The sequence below is a fragment of the Sorex fumeus genome, unplaced genomic scaffold, assembly GCF_029834395.1.
Source record: "Sorex fumeus unplaced genomic scaffold, SorFum_2.1 ptg000233l, whole genome shotgun sequence".
Taxonomy (NCBI): Eukaryota; Metazoa; Chordata; class Mammalia; order Eulipotyphla; family Soricidae; genus Sorex; species Sorex fumeus.
The window spans coordinates 2,460,430-2,478,332 of NW_026606290.1; the positions used below are offsets into that span (position 1 = coordinate 2,460,430).

Below are 17,903 nucleotides of genomic sequence, written 5' to 3' on the forward strand. Positions count from 1 at the left end.
TTTAGTTTATAGTTTGCTGCAGGTTGACTTTAGGTTGACCTTGCGACCACTCACTACTTTCGGACTAGCCTGGAGCGATAGCACAGCGGGTAGGGCGTTCGCCTTACAAGCGGCCAACATGGCCGACCCGAGTTCGATTCCTCCGCCCCTCTCGGTGAGCCCGGCAAGCTACCGAAAGTATTCGATATGCCAAACACAGTAACAACAAAGTCTCCAATGGAGACGTTACTGGGCCCGCTCGAGCAAATCGACGATCAACGGGAGGGCCTTTACCTTTTACCTTATTAGCTGGAGCCAGAGTGCTAATACAGGGGTTAAGACGTTAGTGTAGTACAGGTTAGTTCAGGCATAAAGATACTTGGTTAACCCTGGCTAGATCCCCTGTACTCCATAGGTCCCCAACAAGCACATCCAGGAGTGAGCCCAGGCACAGAGCCAGGAGTAAGCCCTGAGCCCTGTTAGGTGTGGCCCCAAAACAAAACAAAAATGACCATTAACTCCCTCTTGCTCCTGAATTCTCCTGGCCCAAATACCTGATGTTACGATAGAGAGGCCGGGTGAGCGGAATATCCTCCCAGGCTAGCAGCAGCGGCAGGCAGGCTTCTAGCCTGGAGGATATTCTAGGGTAATTCATTTTGTGTTGGATGCTGTGGAGGGAAAGGGAAAGAGCTAGCTGGGTTTCTTGCTTCCTGACCCTCTTTTTCCCTTTTCCTTCCCCCAGGACTCTGATAGACTAATGGAGCAACAAGGAGCGCTATTAAAACGGCTGGCCGAAGCGGACACAGAGAAAGCGGTAACGGAGACGCCCCACCGGCACCCCCCACCGCGCGCACGCACACGCGCGCACACACACACGCACGCACACACGCACACACACACACACACACTGATGCCCTGCCAGCACCTCTTCCCCCCATCCCCCCCCACACACACGCTCACACGCTGTCATTTCTCTGGATCAGTTCCATGGTGTCGACTTGGCCTGAAGTCTCTGTGCCACTGGCTTCTCTGGTCTTAGTTGCTCTCCTGAGAGCCAGACGTCCCAATGCTGTCGATTTATACTTCATGTCACTGTTTCCCACATTCCCTATAACACTGACTTTTCTTTAACTTAAGAATTCCGGGACTGGAGCGATAGCACAGCGGGTAGGGCATTTGCCTTGCATGCGGTCGACCTGGGTTCGATTCCCAGCATCCCATAGGGTCCCCTGAGCACCGCCAGGGGTAATTCCTGAACGCAGAGCCAGGAGTGACCCCTGTGCATTGCCGGGTGTGACCCAAAAAGGAAAAAAAAAAGAATTCCAGTTGGTGGGGCTGGAGAGATAGCACAGCAGGTAGGGCATTTGCCTTGCATGCAGCTGACCCGGGTTCAATTCCCAGCATCCCATATAGTCCCCTGAGCACCACCAGGGGTAATTCCTGAATGCAGAGACAGGAGTAACCCCTGTGCATCGCCAGGTGTGACCCAAAAAGCAAAAAACAAAAAAACAAAGAATTCCAGTTGGTGGGGCTGGAGCAATAGCACAGCGGGGAGGGCGTTTGCCTTGTACGTGGCTGACCTGGGTTCGATTCCCAGCATGCCATATGATCCCCTGAGCACCGGCAGGAGTAATTCTTGAGTGCAGAGCCAGGATAACCCCTGTGCATTACCACATATGACCCAAAAAGCAAAAAAAAAAAAATATTCCAGTTGGGGCCAGTGTAATAGTACAGCAGGGAGGGCATTTGCCTTGCACACAGTTGACCCAGGTTTAATTCCCGGCATCCCATATGGTTCCTGGAGCATCACCAAGGGTAATTCCTGAGTGCAGAGCCAGGAATAAACCCTGAACATCGATGGGTGTGACCCTAAAAGAAAAAAAAATTTTTTTTTCCCAGCTCTTAGCAGTATGCTTCAAAGCCGGTTTCCCAGCACCCTGAGTGCCTCAGGGGGTTAATGGTTGGGGGATAGAAGGGGATAGTCTGGAGGTTAAGGGGTCAAGGCACTGCCTTGTGTGCAATCCCACACCCAGCACTGCTTCGGGTCTCCTGCGCACCTTGGCGAGAGATCCCTGAGCACAGAACCCCAGAATAAGCTCTGAGAACTGCCAGGTGTGTCCCAGAAAATAAAACATTTACCAAAAATGTTAAGGATGCCAGAAACAGGAATTCTTCCCCAAAGTGATTGGGGTCCCACTGGCTGACCTGAAGAAAGTTGGACTGTGAGCCTTTGATGGGTGTCCTCCTGCCTCTGAGGGACAGAAGGGGGCCATGTCCCATGCCGGCTCCCCGTCCCTAGGGCTGGGCTGGAAGGCACTGGGGCCGTGGAGGCTGGCAGTTAGGGGGAACAGTACCTGAACCCATGTCCCCATCCCGGCTGTGTCCCGTCCTTGCTCGGTGATGGTGCTGAAAGAAAGAAAATGTTAAATGCCATTTCAAAAGTGACAGGAAGGGGCCTGGCAAGATGATGTAGTGGATAGGGCATTTGGCTTGCCGGGTTCAATGCCTGGCACCACCTATGGTCACCTGAGCAACGTCAGGAGTGATCCCTGAGCACAGAAGCCCAGGAGTCAGCCCTGAGCTCCACTAGGTGTCACCCCACCCCTCACCCAATAAAAAAAAAAAGGGGCAGAAGGTCTAGTCCAGAGTTGAGGTGCTGACTGCACCGCCTGACTCTAAGGTGTCCTCCACGTGGTTCTGGGTGGGATAGTGGGGGTTCTCCAACATGTGTGGGTGTTTTCCACCCATCGCCTTGTTTCAATGTACAAATGAGGGTGATGTTTGTGGGTTGGAAGAGTTCAGTGGGACGCTTGGTGCTTCTCCGCCTTGGCCATCTTTGGCGGGATTTTGGGAGTCCCGGCCAAGTCTCCTTCCCGCGGGCCGCCTGCCACCTCCCAGGCTGCTCACGGCGCCCGTGTTCTCCCGCAGCGTCTGCTGTTATTGCTGCAGGACAAGGATAAGGAGGTGGAAGAGCTCCTCCAGGAGATCCAGTGCGAGAAGGTAGCCCCCGCCCCCGACGCCCAGCTCCGCGCCTCCGACAGCCACCCGCCTTCCCACTCCCGCCTGAGTGTCTCGTCTCTCCCCAGGCTCAAGCAAAGACAGCAGCCGAGCTGTCCAAGTCCATGGAGTCCATGCGCGGACACTTGCAAGCCCAGCTGCGCTGCAAGGAAGCCGAGAACAGCCGCCTATGTATGCAGATCAAGGTAGCTGCGGGGTTGGGGGCTGGAGCCATAGCACAGCGGGGAGGGCGTTTGCCTTGCATGTTGCACGCGGCCAACCTGGGTTCAATTCCCAACATCCCATGTGGTCCCCTAGCACTGCCAGGAGTAATTCCTGAGTGCAGAGCTAGGAGGAACCCCTGAGCATCGCTGGGTGTGACCTAAAAAAAAAAAAAAGGCAAGGTGGTGGTTGGCGCTATCACCGCCCAGACTCTGCCACTCCCCAGGGTTTTGCCCCAAAGGCTTATGGGGTGCTACTGCTGGAGTCTTTCTGCTTCAGAGATTCCCACAGCATCTTGGGGATCCCCGTTCTGCTGAAGAGCCCCTCCAAAGAAAACAATTGGGAGGGGCTGGAGCGATAGCACAGCGGGGAGGGCGTTTGCCTTGCATGCAGCCGACCCAGGTTCCATGCCCAGCATCCCATATGGTCCCCTGAACCCCTCCAGGAGTAATTCCTGAGTGCATGAACCAGGAGAAACCCCTCTGCAATGCCGGGTGTGACCCAAAAAGCAAAAAAAAGAAAAACAATTGGGAGATTTCAGGCCAGCACTGCTGGAGGCCCCACGATTAGACTGTTAGACTGGGGGCTTTGAGCCCTTCAACCTTCATCGTGGCCGTGGCTTGGGGACTGTGGCTTGGGGACCCTCTGCAGTCACTCCCCTGCTGGGTGACCCCTGGGCTGGATGTCCAAGGAAAGATCCAGAAACTTTTTGGTCCCACCCGGACCTGCGTCAGGCCCTCCCTAGCCTGGGGGAAGGGGAGCCCCCCACACTGCGCCCCCGCGGCTGAGGCCTTCTCGGCCCTGGCCAGAACCTCGAGCGCAGTGGCAACCAGCACAAAGCGGAAGTGGAGGCGATCATGGAGCAGCTGAAGGAACTGAAACAGAAAGGTGACCGGGACAAGGAGTCTTTGAAAAAGGCCATCCGCGCCCAGAAGGAGCGAGCCGAGAAGAGCGAGGAGTACGCCGAGCAGCTGCACGTGCAGCTGGCCGACAAGGTGGGGGGTCGTGGGGGGCCCGACAAGGTGGGGGTGCTCGTGGCGGCTGGTGAGGAGCCGGTTTTACAAGTGGCACTTGGCACAGGCAGGAAATTGAGGAGCTGCAGGCGGGGTCCAGCCCTCAGTCTCCCTCCACCTGACAATGGGGAGAGAGGTTCCAGGGGCGGGCCAGGGGGCAGCAGTGTTCAGAGGGACCCCGGACCCAGCTGTCTGACCTTCGGCACTGACGCTGGGCTGTGGGCCCTGTGGGCTGTGTCTGTCCCCAGGACCTTTATGTCGCCGAAGCTCTGTCCACCCTGGAGTCATGGAGGAGCCGCTACAACCAAGTTGTCAAGGACAAGGGGGACCTCGAGCTGGAGATCATCGTCCTGAACGAGTAGGTCCTGGGCGGGCCCCTCACGGCACTCCCTGAGGGCCCCAGCTCTGACACCTGGTCCCTCTCGGGGCCCCTTGTGCCTGCCTGCCCTGTGTGTATTCTCAGGTGCTGATTGTCCCTTGTCAGGGTCAGTGAGATGGGCATCTTCAGTGACTCACACACCTGCTGTGTGTCCCAGGCTCTTCGTCCGGTGTCACTCCTGGGGGTGACACTGTGGCCCAGAGGAGAAGTGGAGGCTGCCTTGATGGGCCTCGCTCGGGGGTGGGTGTGGACCTAGCAAGGCTTTTTCTCTGTGTCCCACTGACCCGGCCCTGGGGAGTTCCCTACCTGGCGTAAAACAGCAGCCCGCAGCTAGAAAAGGGGGCCAGGCGATAGCACGGCTGACCCAGGGTGGATCCCTGGCATTCAGTAGTGTCCCCGGAGGCACATCAGGTGTGATGAAGTACCAGGAGGCTGACCTGAGCCCTGCCAGTGTGGCCCAGAAAGACAAACCAAACCTGAGGGGAGAGGCTGCAGCTGGGGGACCTGGGGGGAGGCCCCGAGGGATGAGGCCTGCGCTTGGCCCTTGAGGGATGAGGGGCGTTTGCCCGGGAAAGCGGCCCCCTGAGTTGATTAGTTGATTGGTTCTGGCCGTGCTGGAGACATCCTGGGAAAGGATGAGGCTTGAGGCTCGGCCTCTCCTTGACCACTCCAGCCCCTGTGTTGGTGACGTCAGGGAGCACCTCGCTCTGGTCCAGACTCCCAGTGGCAGCTTCCTTCCACTACCTGGTGGCTGGGGGGGGGCGCACACTCCTGCAGGCCCCCCCTCACACGCTCCGAGGCCCAGAGAGCTCTAAGGAGACAGTTCTCAGGAACCTTCGGGTCACTCAGCCTCACTGGGCACCTGCAGCAGTGGGTTTTGTGGACTGAAGCCCAGGGTGAGCTTGGAGTTGGGAGGGAGAGCTTCTGCCTCTCCCGCTCAGTGCTCCACTTTCCGCACCTCTGTGCCACACCTCTGCGCTTCTCTGAGCCTTCCTTCACTGGACCTTTGAGTCCCTCAAACCTTTGGCCGTCTGGTACCTGACCCCAGCACTGCCCCTCTGCCCCTCCCCTCAGGCCTGCCTGAGTCCCGCCCTCTATTCTTATTGGTTTCCCTGGCAACCAGCAGCCGCACAGGGGTGCTGCCTCCCCCAGTCACCTCCAGCACTCAGGCTTGGGGGAGCAGGAGTCTGGGACCCTGTGGAGCACGCATGCGTGAGAAATGGGGCTTTGGGTGGGTTTCTGAATGACCGAGATCATTCAGCTTTCCTGGCTCATCATAATGTGATCGCAGGTATGATTAGATGGGTTATATTTTTTATTGGAAACGCCATTTCTGCTAATTTATATGAAAATATTCTTGAAATGGGCCAGAACAACGGGATGGAGCATGTGCTAGGTACGTGACAGATCAATCAATTCAATCCCTGGTAGCCCATATGGATCCCAAGCCCTGCCAGTCATAAGCCGTGAGCACTGCTAGGTGCGACCAATCCCCTATGCCTCCCTCCAAAAATATTCTTTTTGGGTGGGGTGCACACCGGGGATGCTCAGGGGTTACTCTTGGTTCTGCAGTTGCATTATTCCTGGTAGTGCTTGGCGGACCATGTACGGTGCCTAGAATGGAGGCTAGGTCAGCCGCATGCAAGGCAAGTGCCTTGCCCGCTGGACTATTTCTCCACCCCGTAGTACTATTTATTGGGGTAATGCTGGGGACTGAAACCCAATAAATAATCAAACCCTAATGCAAGGCTAGTTCTTTGCTGTTTTGCTGTTGAGTCACATCCAACTGTACTTTTTTTTTTCGCCTTTTGAGTCACGCCTAGCGAGCCAGGGGTTACTCCTGGCTCTCCACTCAGGAATTGCTCCTGGCGGTGCTTGGGGTATCATAAGGGATGCTGGAATTGAACCCGGGTTGGGCACATGTAAGGTAGATGCTCTCCCCGCGGTGCTATCTCAGTCCCAAAAGAAAAATGGTAGTGGGTGTCTCCAGGTCCCTACAGTGACCTGCCCAGTGGGATGCCCTACGCAGGAGGCAGCGGGTGGCCGGCCCCGCGGGAACCACAGCGGACAGGGCTGTGGCAGGGCAGTTGCTTCTTGGGATAGAAGTTGGGCAGAGATGAGCGAGTTGGGCAGGGACAGGGGCACGTGATCTGGTAGGAACGCCCGCTTGCGGCCGCAGAGTCTGAGCGGCTGATTCGGTTTCCGCTTCTCCCAGCCGGGTGACAGATCTCGTGAACCAGCAGCAAACCTTAGAGGAGAAGATGCGGGAAGACCGGGACAGCCTGGTGGAGAGACTGCACCGCCAGACTGCTGAGTACTCTGCATTCAAGCTCGAGAACGAGAGGCTGAAGGTGGGGACTCAGCCCGGGGTGGCTGGGGAGGGGGGGGGACCACAGAGCTCTCCAGAGGGCCTCACTCGGCCGCCCCCTGGCCACAGGGTCTGGGCGAGGGGCTTGTGAACAGGCTAACCACTGTCCATAGGGCAGGAATCAGGCCCAGGAGAGCTGACCGCTGTCCATAGGGCAGGAGTCAAGCCCAGGAGAGCTGACTGCTGTCCACAGGGCAGGAATCAGGCCCCGGGCATCTCCTCCTGACTTGGGGCACTCGCTCTTCTTCCCTCACTGTGCGCCCCTTTGGGCACGTAAGCAGGTGGGGCTTGGGGACAGCGGGGCCATCCCAGGCAGCACCTGAGTGGTGACAGCGAGGTTCGTTTTCTTCCGGCCTTTAAGATTGCTTGAGGGAAGGACAGCATGCAGCCAGGTACACAGGAGGAAGGGCTTTGTCCAGTGGTCAGCCTGCAGTGCCCCCGCATTGGGTGACCTCACTTGGTGGCACTGTCGCGCGCGGCTCGTGTGTGTGTGTGTGTGTGTGTGTGTGTGTGTATCTCCTGGCAGAGTGAAGGAAGCCCTGAGCGCAGAGCATCACCTCCATTGTGTTCAGGAGCTTGTCATGCTGGGTGTGGCCTCTTCCTCCTCCCCAGAGCCATGCGGAGAGTGTGTGTGTGTGTGTGTGGTGGGGGGACACACCCCAGCGTGCTTAGGCTGTCCACGGTTGATGGCAGTTCACGGTGTAGACTATTGGGTTTGCCTGGTTCCAGTGTAGATCCAGAGCATTTTCAGATTCAGAAACCGTGGGGTAAAATGGCTGGGTCACTGGATGGACAAGTCCAGCCTTGGTAGATGTTGCCAGACAGCAAAACACTTGGAGCAGCGTCCACTCCCCTCTGGGCTGTGAGCACTGACCCTTGCTGTCCTGTACCTGACAGGGCCTGTGGCTCTTTCATTTCTGCTGCACCCCTGGGCAAGTGTCAGCTTCGCATTTCGTTTGGCACAATTGTTAGTGGAACACAAGCTCGAGTCTGATGGGTCCCCGGGCTGGAGCGATAGCACAGGGGAGGCACCTGCCTGGCATGTGGCCGACCCAGGTTGATCTGCAGCATCCCAGGATGGTCCCCAGATTCCCACCAGGTGCAATCCCTGAGCACAGAGCCAGGAGTCAGCCCTGAGCACTGCTGTGCTGTGTGGTGGAAGATGGTGGCATAGGGCCCAAGATGGAGCTCTGGGTTCAGTTCTGTATCACTGGGGTGATCCCTGGGTCACTGTCACTGTCACTGTCCTCTCGTTGTTCATCGATTTCCTCGAGCGGGCCCAGTAACATCTCCATTGTGAGACTTTGTTGTACTGTGTTTGGCATATTGAATACATCACGGGTAGCTTGCCAGGCTTTGCCGTGCAGGCCAGATACTCTCGGTAGCTTGCCGGGCTCTCCGAGAGGGGCAGAGGAATCAAACTCGGGTCAGCCATGTTGGCTGCATGCAAGGCAAACGCCCTACCCACTGTGCTATTGCTCCAGCCCCTGACTTGTTTTTCTTGAATGATTCTGGGAGGCCTTTGCAACAAGGGCAAGAAAACTACCCATTTGTGTTTGCTCGAGTCTTACGGGTTCTGGGAGAAGTGGGGGCATGGGTGGGAGGAGGTAGACGCCCCTGGGTGCTGGGGCTGACTGCTGTGGGCCCGCCCTGCCCTCACAGGCTAGCTTTGCCCCAATGGAGGACAAGCTCAACCAGGCGCACCTGGAAGTGCAGCAACTGAAAGCATCCGTCAAGAACTACGAGGGAATGATTGACAACTATAAGAGCCAGGTAAGGCCCGCCCAGTGGCTGGGGATGGGGTAGGGGGGCACCCCCAGACCTTGCCTCCGAGACCTGACTGCACGTGATTTTGGCCCCCAGGTCATGAAGACCAGATTGGAGGCAGACGAAGTGGCTGCCCAGCTGGAACGCTGTGACAAAGAGAACAAGATCCTTAAAGATGAGATGAACAAAGAGATTGAAGCGGTTGGTACTCACCCCACCCACTCCACTCCCCACTCCCCCTGCTCCCCAGGGCCCCTTGATCATTCTTTCCAGGTTTGGAGACCAGATTCATGCCATTGCTAGGCCGCCCCCTCCTCTTTTTCTTTTACTGCTTGTCTTCAAAATAGCCCGCCTCAGGGCCTGGAGCGATAGCACAGCGGGTAGGGCGTTTGCCTTGCACGAAGCTGACCGAGGTTCGATTCCCAGCATCCCATATCGTCCCCCAAGCACCACCAGGTTAATTCCTGAGTGCATGAGCCAGGAGTAACCTCTGTGCATCGCAGGGTGTGACCCAAAAAGCAAAAAACAAAAAAAAACAAAATAGCCCACCTCAGGCCAGAGTTATAGTACAGCCAACCCAGGTTCAATCCCCAGGACTCATATGGTCCCCCAAGCACTGCCAGGAGTGATTCCTGAGTGCAGAGCCAGGAGTAAGCCATGAGCATCGCTGGTTGTCACCCAAAAAGAAAAAAAAAAAACCACCTCGATATAATTAATTATTGTGAACAACTTTATAAAAATTAATTTAAAAAAATAAATAGCCCACCTCAGATCCAAGAGATTGTATGGAGTTGGGCACTTGCCTTGCATGTGGCTCACCGTAGTTCAATCCCCGACACCACCTGTGGTCCCCTGAGCACTCCTAGGAGTCACTCCTGAGCACAGAGCCAGGAAGAATGGAAGAATGGAGCTCCATCAGGTGTTCCCCTACACCCCCACTCTCCTGCTCGGCGTCACAAAGTTGATCCAGACCCTGGCTCACAGGGCCCCCACCTTTATTTCGGGCCAGCCCCAAAATGGGGCTCCTCGCTTCTCCAGGGCCCACGGACTTCTCTGGAAGCCAAAAGACCATCTTAGTGGCGATTTTGGACAATGGTTGAATCGAGACTCAGCCCTGCCACACACCCTGTGGTCGGTCCTTCCCAGTCCGAAGGCTGGCCTGTCCCTCCCTCCCTGCCCAGCCCCCAGCACCGTGACTGCAGCAGGGCTTTGGCCAGTGACTCCTCGGCTCTCCCTTTGTGTCCTCCCAGGGGGCAGCGGCAGCTCCTTTCAGGAGGACCCGGAGGGCCCCGAGTGGCCAGCCGGGGTGGGTGTCTGCTGCGCGGCCACCTTGGTGGGGTGCTCCAGACGTCTCCCGGGTGCGTCCCTTGGGACCGCAGGATTCTTGGGGCCCTTCCCAACGGCGGTTCCTCTCTCCTGCCCCCGCAGGCTCGCAGGCAATTCCAGTCCCAGCTGGCTGACCTCCAGCAGCTCCCCGACATCCTCAAGATCACCGAGGCGAAGCTGGCCGAATGCCAGGACCAGCTGCAGGGCTACGAGAAGAAGAACATCGACCTCACAGCCATCATCTCCGACCTGCGCAGCCGGGTAAGGGACTGGCAGAAGGGGTCCCACGATCTGGCCCGAGCAGGGTCCCGCTTACCAAGATGAGCTGCGCCTTCCGAGGGAGGACCACTTCCTTTTTCTGGCTGCCACGTTCTGAAAGGAGTGAGCTATCATCAGTGCTGTGAAATAAAAGTCTGGTGTGCCAAATGCCTGTGTGTGCACCAGTGATTATAAGCCGTAGGAGCCGCCTCTCGGACCGCTCTTGCTCCGCCCTTACGCGCCCCCCGCCCCCTGCCCGCTCCTGCTCTTCCCTTCTTAGCCTTAACCCCCCGCCCCCAACTAAACGTGAATGGAGCCACCAGCCAGCCCCAAGCGCTGGCCACCGCCTCCCTTCTCTCTCTCTCCTTCTCTCACTCGCTCTCTCCCTCTTGCTTGCTTGCTCGCTATAGCTCCCTCTCTCCCCTCAGCAATCCCATCACCTGGAGGTTCCGGTGGGGAAATGCTCTGTCTGACAGACAGTGTGACCTTGGGCAAGTCCCTTCCCCTCTCGCCACCTGCTGCTTCGTAACAAGAAAAATCAAATCGTGCTTGATGGGAGTCAGGGGGCCAGGGCGAGGATGGCGGGTGGGGAGTGCATCTTCCGTGTTCCAGGATTTATTTAAATTCACCCGGAAACATGAGGAGACGGTTGTTCTTTGCTCCCTCGTTTCCTGGGAAGCAGCTGCAGCACAGAGGGGGAGATCGTTTCCTGAGGTCACAACAGCCGATGCTTTGGAGGAATCTTGCCGGGCACTGTCCAGGTTCCTTGCTTCGTGCCAGCACTTGCTTTCTCTCGAGTCTGAACTTTCTGGAAGCCTTGAGTGCTCATTCTCTTGGAACTCCGATGGCCTGCACCCGCAGCCCGCTTGGAAGGAAGTCTGCGTCCTCAGCAGCCACTCTGGCTCCTGTGCGGCCCAGGCGGGCTGCCTGCCTCCCGCGGCTGGTGTCCGAGGCGTGGCTCCACTGGCCCCTGCAGCTTCTGATGGAGAGAGCAGTGCGGTGGGTCTGCGGGTCCAACAGCTTCTCGGCGCTGACAGCCTTCCGCTTTAGGAGCCGGGCTTAGCTCAAGCCTCCCTGCCCAGGATGTGTTGCGGAGACTCATCACGGCGGCTGCATCTTGCCTGGGAGCCGGGCCGCAGGAGGCGGCCGGGAGGGCGGTCGTGGGAAGTTGTGGCATAAACCGGTCTGTGTTCCTGTCATTTTAGATCGAACACCAGGGGGACAAGCTGGAGATGGCGCGAGAGAAACATCAGGCCTCCCAGAAGGAAAATAAAGAGCTGAGTCTGAAGGTGGATGAACTGGAGAGGTTAGAGGCGCTTGGCCCCATCTCTGTCCTCTTCCTAGGACCTGAGACTTCCGCCGCTGAGCTGCTTTGGGCTTAGCGTGTGCAAGTGTGAGGGACTTGAGGCCCTGGAAGGTACTAGGCAGACCTCAGAGGAGTCCTGCTTTGGGGCAGTGGTAAGCACCGGGCAAGAGGAAGGGCCGTCTTGCGTCTGTGTATCTGCACTCAGATTGCCCAGAGATGTGCATGGCAGCACGTGGCGCCAACCTCCTGGCCCAAACGCCCGACTCTGCTCTTTGTCCCGTCATCCTCCCCAACTGCCCCTTCTGGTGCTTGCTGGACCTCAGACAGGGCAGGGGATGAGCTCACCTTCTGTTAACTGAAGCCTTCTGGTACCCTGTCCTGTAATCTCAGGAAACCATTGAGCACTTGGAACCTCAGTTGGCTCGTGGGGAGAAGGTGGGAAACAAGTTGGCTGATTAGTTTCTTGGGGTGTGAACAGACAGGCCTGAACTCCACAAGAGTTCAGTGATTTGCTCCAGGCCACAGAGCTGCAGCCTGGACCGTGGGCAGGACAGCTGCCTGGGAGCTTAGAGCATCTGCAAAGCGAGGGCTGGAGCCAGAGTCCCAAGGGGCTACTGGTGCCCATCTGTGAGGCACTAGGACATTTCGGCCCTCAGGTCCCGCCTCTGCCAGCGGCCTCCAAGACTTCGTAGGGCTCCTTAAACTGGAAGGTGTTCTGGAAGTACGGCAGGGGTACGCGGCGACGGGCCCTGCTCATTGCGCATTCCTGGCCAGTCCCATGAGATGCTGTGTGGGCCTTGGCCAAAGCCCACCGTGCGGGCAGCAGTGACCAGCAGATGGAGGCCAGGGTTGGGGTGACGACATGCTGGCTGGGCTGCCTTTGCAACAGTGGCTTCACCTGCAGCGCCCCCACCCCACTGGGCTGCGGGGTGCCGGGCGTTGTCCACATGCAGCTGTGGACATGGAGCCCTGCCTGGCTCAAGCTCTACACCAGCTCTTTCCACCGGCTGCCCCATCACACGCGTCCCTGCTGCCTGACGTGCCCACCGCTGGCCTTCAGTCCTGTGGCTCCTTGGAGCTTCTCGGCGTGAGGTGCTCGTTGGCCAGATGGCCGCCCCCTAGGCGGGGCGCATCAGGACAGACGGGGTCCCTGCAGGACCTGACTTGAGCGCTCTCTCTAGGAAACTGGAGGCCACCAGCGCCCAGAATCTCGAGTTCCTCCAGGTGATCGCCAAGAGGGAGGAGGCCATCCACCAGTCCCAGCTGCGACTGGAGGAGAAGACGAGGGAGTGCGGCTCGCTGGTGCGACAGCTGGAGAACGCCATCGAGGACGCCCGCAGGCAGGTCCGTCGGCGCCCATCTCCCAATCCAAGAAATGGGCACGTGGGCGCGGGGTTCCTCGGAACGGGTGGAAAGGATCCGGTGAGCCACCCACTGGGGAGAAGGACTCAGCCTTCTTGTTGGGTCGGGCTGCGCCTGCGGTGTCCGGGGCCCTGGCGCAGTGGCCGCCTTTTTTTTTTTTTTGAAATTTTTTTAATGAATCACCGTGAGATACATTTCCAGACTTACTAACTTTCGTGATTACATTTCAGTCATACAATAATCGAGTACCCATCCCTCCAGCAGTGCCCATTCACCACCGCCAATGTTCCCAATATCCCTCCCGCCACCCCCATGCGCTCCCCCCCACCCCCGCCTCTACGGTGGACACATTCCCTTTTACTCTCTCTCTCCCTTTGGGTGTTATGATTTGCAGTGCGTGTAGTGGCCATCATGTTTGGTCTATAGTCTACTTTTAGCACGCATCTCCCATCCCGAGCGAGTCCTCGAAGCATCATTCACTTAGTGGTCCCTTCTCCATCCCAGCTGCCTTTTCAAACCCCAGCATGTGTGAGGCCGGCTTCCAAGCCGTGGAGCGATCCTCCTGGCCCTTATCTCTCTTCTCCTTGGGTGATAGTCTCCCATTCTGTGACTTTATATTCCACAAATGAGTGCAGTCATTCGATATCTGTTGCCTTTACACTCATTTCACTTAGCACGATACTCTCATGTCCATCTACTGATATACAAATTTCATGATTTCATCTGGGCACCTTTTTCTTGCCTCTTGGTCCCTGGCGTCCTTATTGCCAGGGTCTGACACTGAAGCACGTGGTTGAGAGCACTGGGGGGTGAGGGCAGGGAAGTTGGGCTGCAGACATGCCCAGTGGGGAGCTTCTGCCAGAGACACCTGGACACGCCCCTCGGCTAAGCGCCAGTCTTCGGGACCAGATGGCGGGCAGTCAGCCTCGCCAACCTCCTCCCTATGTGCCTTCTCTGCAGGTGGAGCAAACCAAGGAGCAAGCGTTGTCCAAGGAGCGAGCAGCCCAAAACAAGATCCTGGACCTTGAGACCCAGCTGAGTAGGACCAAAACGGAAGTCAGCCAGCTGCGACGGAGTTGGGACAATGTGAGTAGCCAGGCTAGGAGCACGGGGCTTGTAAGGAGCAGCCGGCCTCCCTGAGGCCTCCGGGGCACGGTGCTCATTGGTCGTCCTGGTGGGCACAGCATGGTTTCTCTCCTTTTCCCAGCATCGAAATCCTCAGGCACCTCCCCCCTCACACACACACACACACACACACACACACACACATACACACACACACACACAAAACCTTTCTTTGGTATGTTTTTCCTTTTTATTTCTGGGCTTCACTTGATGGTACTTATGGCTCGGCTACTCCTGACTCAGTGCTCAGGGAGCCCTGAGGTACCGGGACTGATCACAGGTCACCTGCGTGAGACACATATCTCAGCTCGTTCTGCTTAGCTTCCCCTTTTATTTATTTGTTTATTTATTTGGAAAACAAAAGATGGCATTTACACTTCAAGGACCTTTCAAGTGATGCTCCCGGGCTACTCCCAATGGTACTCAGCTGACCAGTTCAATGCTAGGGGCTGAGGAGACAGTGCTGTTTAGATCCAGGAAGGCTGGTAGCACTGAGGGGCCTAGGACCACATCTGGTTGGGACTCAGCGCTCACCCGGTGGTTGGAGCAGAGCTCAGAGACTCCATGCATACAGTGCTCACACTGTAGCCCCGAGCCCACTGCCTAGCCCCTTACATCGTTGTTTCACATTCACTTGCTTAAATTTTTTATTTTTTATTTTATTATTATTATTTTTTCTTTTTGGGTCACACCCAGCAATGCACAGGGGTCACTCCTGACTCTGCACTCAGGAGTCAGTTCTGGCAGTGCTCAGGGGACCATATGAGATGCTGGGAATTGAACCTGGCTCGGCCGTGTGCAAGGCAAACACCCTACCCGCTGTGCTTTTTTTTTTTTTGGTTTTTTTTTTTTTGTTTTTTGGGTCACACCCAGCGATGTTCGGGTTATTCCTGGTTCTGCACTCAGGAATTACTCCTGGCGGTGCTTGGGGGACCATTTGGGATGCCGAGGATTGAACCCAGGTTGGCCACATGCAAGGCAAACACCCTACCCGCTGTGCTATCACTTCGGCCCCCTCTCCAGCTCCTTTTTATTTAATTTTTGTTTGTTTTTTGGGTCACACCTGGTGATGCACAGGGTTGCTCCTGGCTCTGCACTCAGGAATTACTCCTGGCGGTGCTCAGGGGACCATATGGGATCCTGGGAATCGAACCCGGGTCGACTGTGTGCAAGGCAAATGCCCTACCCGTTGTGCTATTGCTCCAGCCCCACTTACTTAAATTTTTTAATAAAACATGTTTTTTCAGTATATCTCAGAGCTGTGCAGTTGAGGGGATTTTCGGGAAGAAACACCCTTTCCCTTGGCTGCTCCCCAGATCCGCTCCCCGTGCCGAGGGCCCTTCAGGAGTGTCTTCTGTTCTCCTCTCCTCAGGTGGACCGGCGCTACCAGAGCCGGCTGCAGGACCTGAAGGACCGCCTGGAGCAGTCGGAGAGCACCAACCGCAGCATGCACAACTACGTGCAGTTCCTCAAGGCCTCCTACGCCAACGTGTTCGGGGACAACCCTTACAGCAGCTTCCTCACCAGTTCCCCCATCCGCTCACGCTCGCCTCCTGTCTAAGGCTGCGGGTTGTGGGCTGGGAGTCCAGGAGGAGGCCCAGGAGGAGAAGGGCGTGCGAAGTCCAAGTCGCCAAGCCATCGCGCAAGATCCGCTTGGCTCCCCTCCTGCCCGGCGAGACAGTGCCATCAGGATTTTGTCCTTAGCTCAGGGCTCCAGAAAAGTCCGGAAAGCTGCCTGGAGGAGGAGGCAGAAACCAACATTCTCCCCTCTCGGATGTCGCTGCCGGAAAGCAGGTCCCAGTGTCTCTGGCAGGCCTGCTGGGGTACCCAGTTCAACACCCTGTTATCGCTGACAGTGCCTGGTTGGCACGGGGGGCTTTTTCCTCCCGTGTCCTGACACCTCATTTTTGGAGGAACCTTGGTTTTTCTCTGCCCCAGTCCAGCGGCCCTCCACAGCCCGGGCTCTGAGGGTGACCCGTGTTCTCTTTCTGGGTCCCTGAGGGTGCTGGTTTTCCCCAAAGCCACCCTTGCAAGCTCAGGGGCGGCCTCTCGGCCCATGTACCCTTGAGGCCCCTTTTCCGGAAGCACTTCACAGGGGTCGCTGGAGGGCCCCTGTCCAAGTTGAACGTCTCAAAGGGTGACCCCAGGGTCACTCTTGCTCTTTCAGGTTTGTACCTGTGGAATGCATTTATTCTTGGAATTTTTTGTGTTTTTCAAAAGATTTTTTAATCGATATTTAAGCCTTTCTTGGTTGATTCCTCTTACACCATGTGCCCCAACCCTCTTCTGAAAATAAATAAATTGGTAGCGGGAGAGCCAATGGACTTGAAAGGACCCAGTGATTGGAACGTCAGACTTGTGCTGGGCACTGGTTCTTCATCTCCTGTGCGCCATCAGCTCTTGACTAGGGGATTTGTGCATTTGCAAGGCCTGCATGTTCTTGGGGGTAAACGATGTGAACTATTAGGAAAAAGATGGGAGAGGATGCATTATGATTTTGATCTTTTAAAAGGGCTAGAGCTGGGGCTGGAGTGATAGCACAGCAGGTAGGGTGTTTTTCTTGCACACTGCCAAGCCAGGGTTGATTCCCAGCATCCCATATGGTCCCCTGAGCACCGCCAGGGGTAATTCCTGAGTGCAGAGCCAGGAGTAACCCCTGTGCATCGCCAGGTGTGACCCCAAAAGCAAAAAAATAAAAAGGGCTAGAACTATAGTACAGTGGTTAGGGCCTTGCATGAGGCTGACCTGCGTTCTATATCCTGCATCCTATGTGGTTCCCCCAAGCACTGCCGGGAGTGATCCCTGAGGCAGGGCCCAGGTCAGGCCTAAGGACTGCCGTGTATGGCTTGGGGAAACTTAGAATGCTGGGGATTGAACCTGGGTTTCCCAAATGGGCCCTGAGCCCCACCAGGAGTGATCCCTGAGCATGGAGCTAGGAATAAGCCCTGAGCAAGACTCGGTATAGCCCCAAAACAAAGCAAAAATATATTTCTGAATGATAAGATGGTGGGCTATTTTTACGCTCTTCACATTTTCCTTTATTTAAAAGAAAAACCAGACCTGGAGTGATAGTGCGGTGGGTAAGGCTTGCCTGATCCAGGTTTAATCTCTGAAGTCCCATATGGTCCCCCAAACAGTGTCAGGAGTAACCCCCGAGCACAGCTGGTGTAGCCCAAAACCCCGCCCCTCAAAAAAATTTTTAAAAAGAAAAACCAATTCCTAACAGATAAATTCCTAACAGATAAATTACTCAATAAATTATTAAATCTGTGCTAAATTACCCAACCTTTTATTCAAGCTGATATCAGCCTTCTAGTTGAAGTCCAAAGTCTCATTTCCTGGGGGCTGGAGCACACAGGTAGGGCATTTGCCTTGCACGCAGCTGACCCGGGTTTGATTCCCAGCATCCCATATGGTCCCCTGAGCACCGCCAGGAGTGATTCCTGAGTGCTGAGCCAGGAATAACCCCTTAGCATCACCGGGTGTGACCCAAAAAGCAAAAAAAAAAAAAAAGTCTCATTTCCTGTCCTCAAGATAATGGGATCTACAAATTCATCAGGATTTACAGGGGATTTAGTACAGGGGGTAGGTTTGGATGCAGCAGACCCAGGTTGGATGCTTGGCACCACATACATTTTCCTGAGCCCCACCAGGAGTGATCCCTGAGCACAAAGTCAGGAGTGACCCCAGAGCACAGCGGGGGTGGGGGGGGCACGCTCCCAAAGGAAGTAACCACTGGCAGTGCTGGGGGATTACTTGCGATGCCAGGGATTGAACTGGGGTTGGCTGCATGTGAGGCAA

General features: G+C 56.3%; 1 protein-coding gene across 7 annotated transcripts in view; it reads left to right on the top strand.

Annotated features, from left to right (window-relative positions):
* Positions 1 to 15,942, top strand: part of ODF2 (outer dense fiber of sperm tails 2) — a 36,643-nt gene extending 20,701 nt beyond the window's left edge. For all 7 annotated transcript variants that reach the window (XM_056108769.1, XM_056108770.1, XM_056108766.1 and 4 more), the window contains 13 exons: positions 722 to 793; positions 2,908 to 2,979; positions 3,066 to 3,182; positions 4,008 to 4,193; positions 4,460 to 4,569; positions 6,806 to 6,941; positions 8,621 to 8,731; positions 8,822 to 8,926; positions 10,154 to 10,312; positions 11,515 to 11,615; positions 12,797 to 12,959; positions 13,938 to 14,063; positions 15,475 to 15,942. In XM_056108769.1, coding sequence (XP_055964744.1) covers positions 722 to 793; positions 2,908 to 2,979; positions 3,066 to 3,182; positions 4,008 to 4,193; positions 4,460 to 4,569; positions 6,806 to 6,941; positions 8,621 to 8,731; positions 8,822 to 8,926; positions 10,154 to 10,312; positions 11,515 to 11,615; positions 12,797 to 12,959; positions 13,938 to 14,063; positions 15,475 to 15,663 — 1,647 coding nt within the window. In that variant the 3' untranslated portion in view covers positions 15,664 to 15,942. The remainder of the gene's footprint in view (positions 1 to 721; positions 794 to 2,907; positions 2,980 to 3,065; positions 3,183 to 4,007; positions 4,194 to 4,459; positions 4,570 to 6,805; positions 6,942 to 8,620; positions 8,732 to 8,821; positions 8,927 to 10,153; positions 10,313 to 11,514; positions 11,616 to 12,796; positions 12,960 to 13,937; positions 14,064 to 15,474) is intronic.
* The last annotated feature ends 1,961 nt before the right edge of the window (positions 15,943 to 17,903 follow it).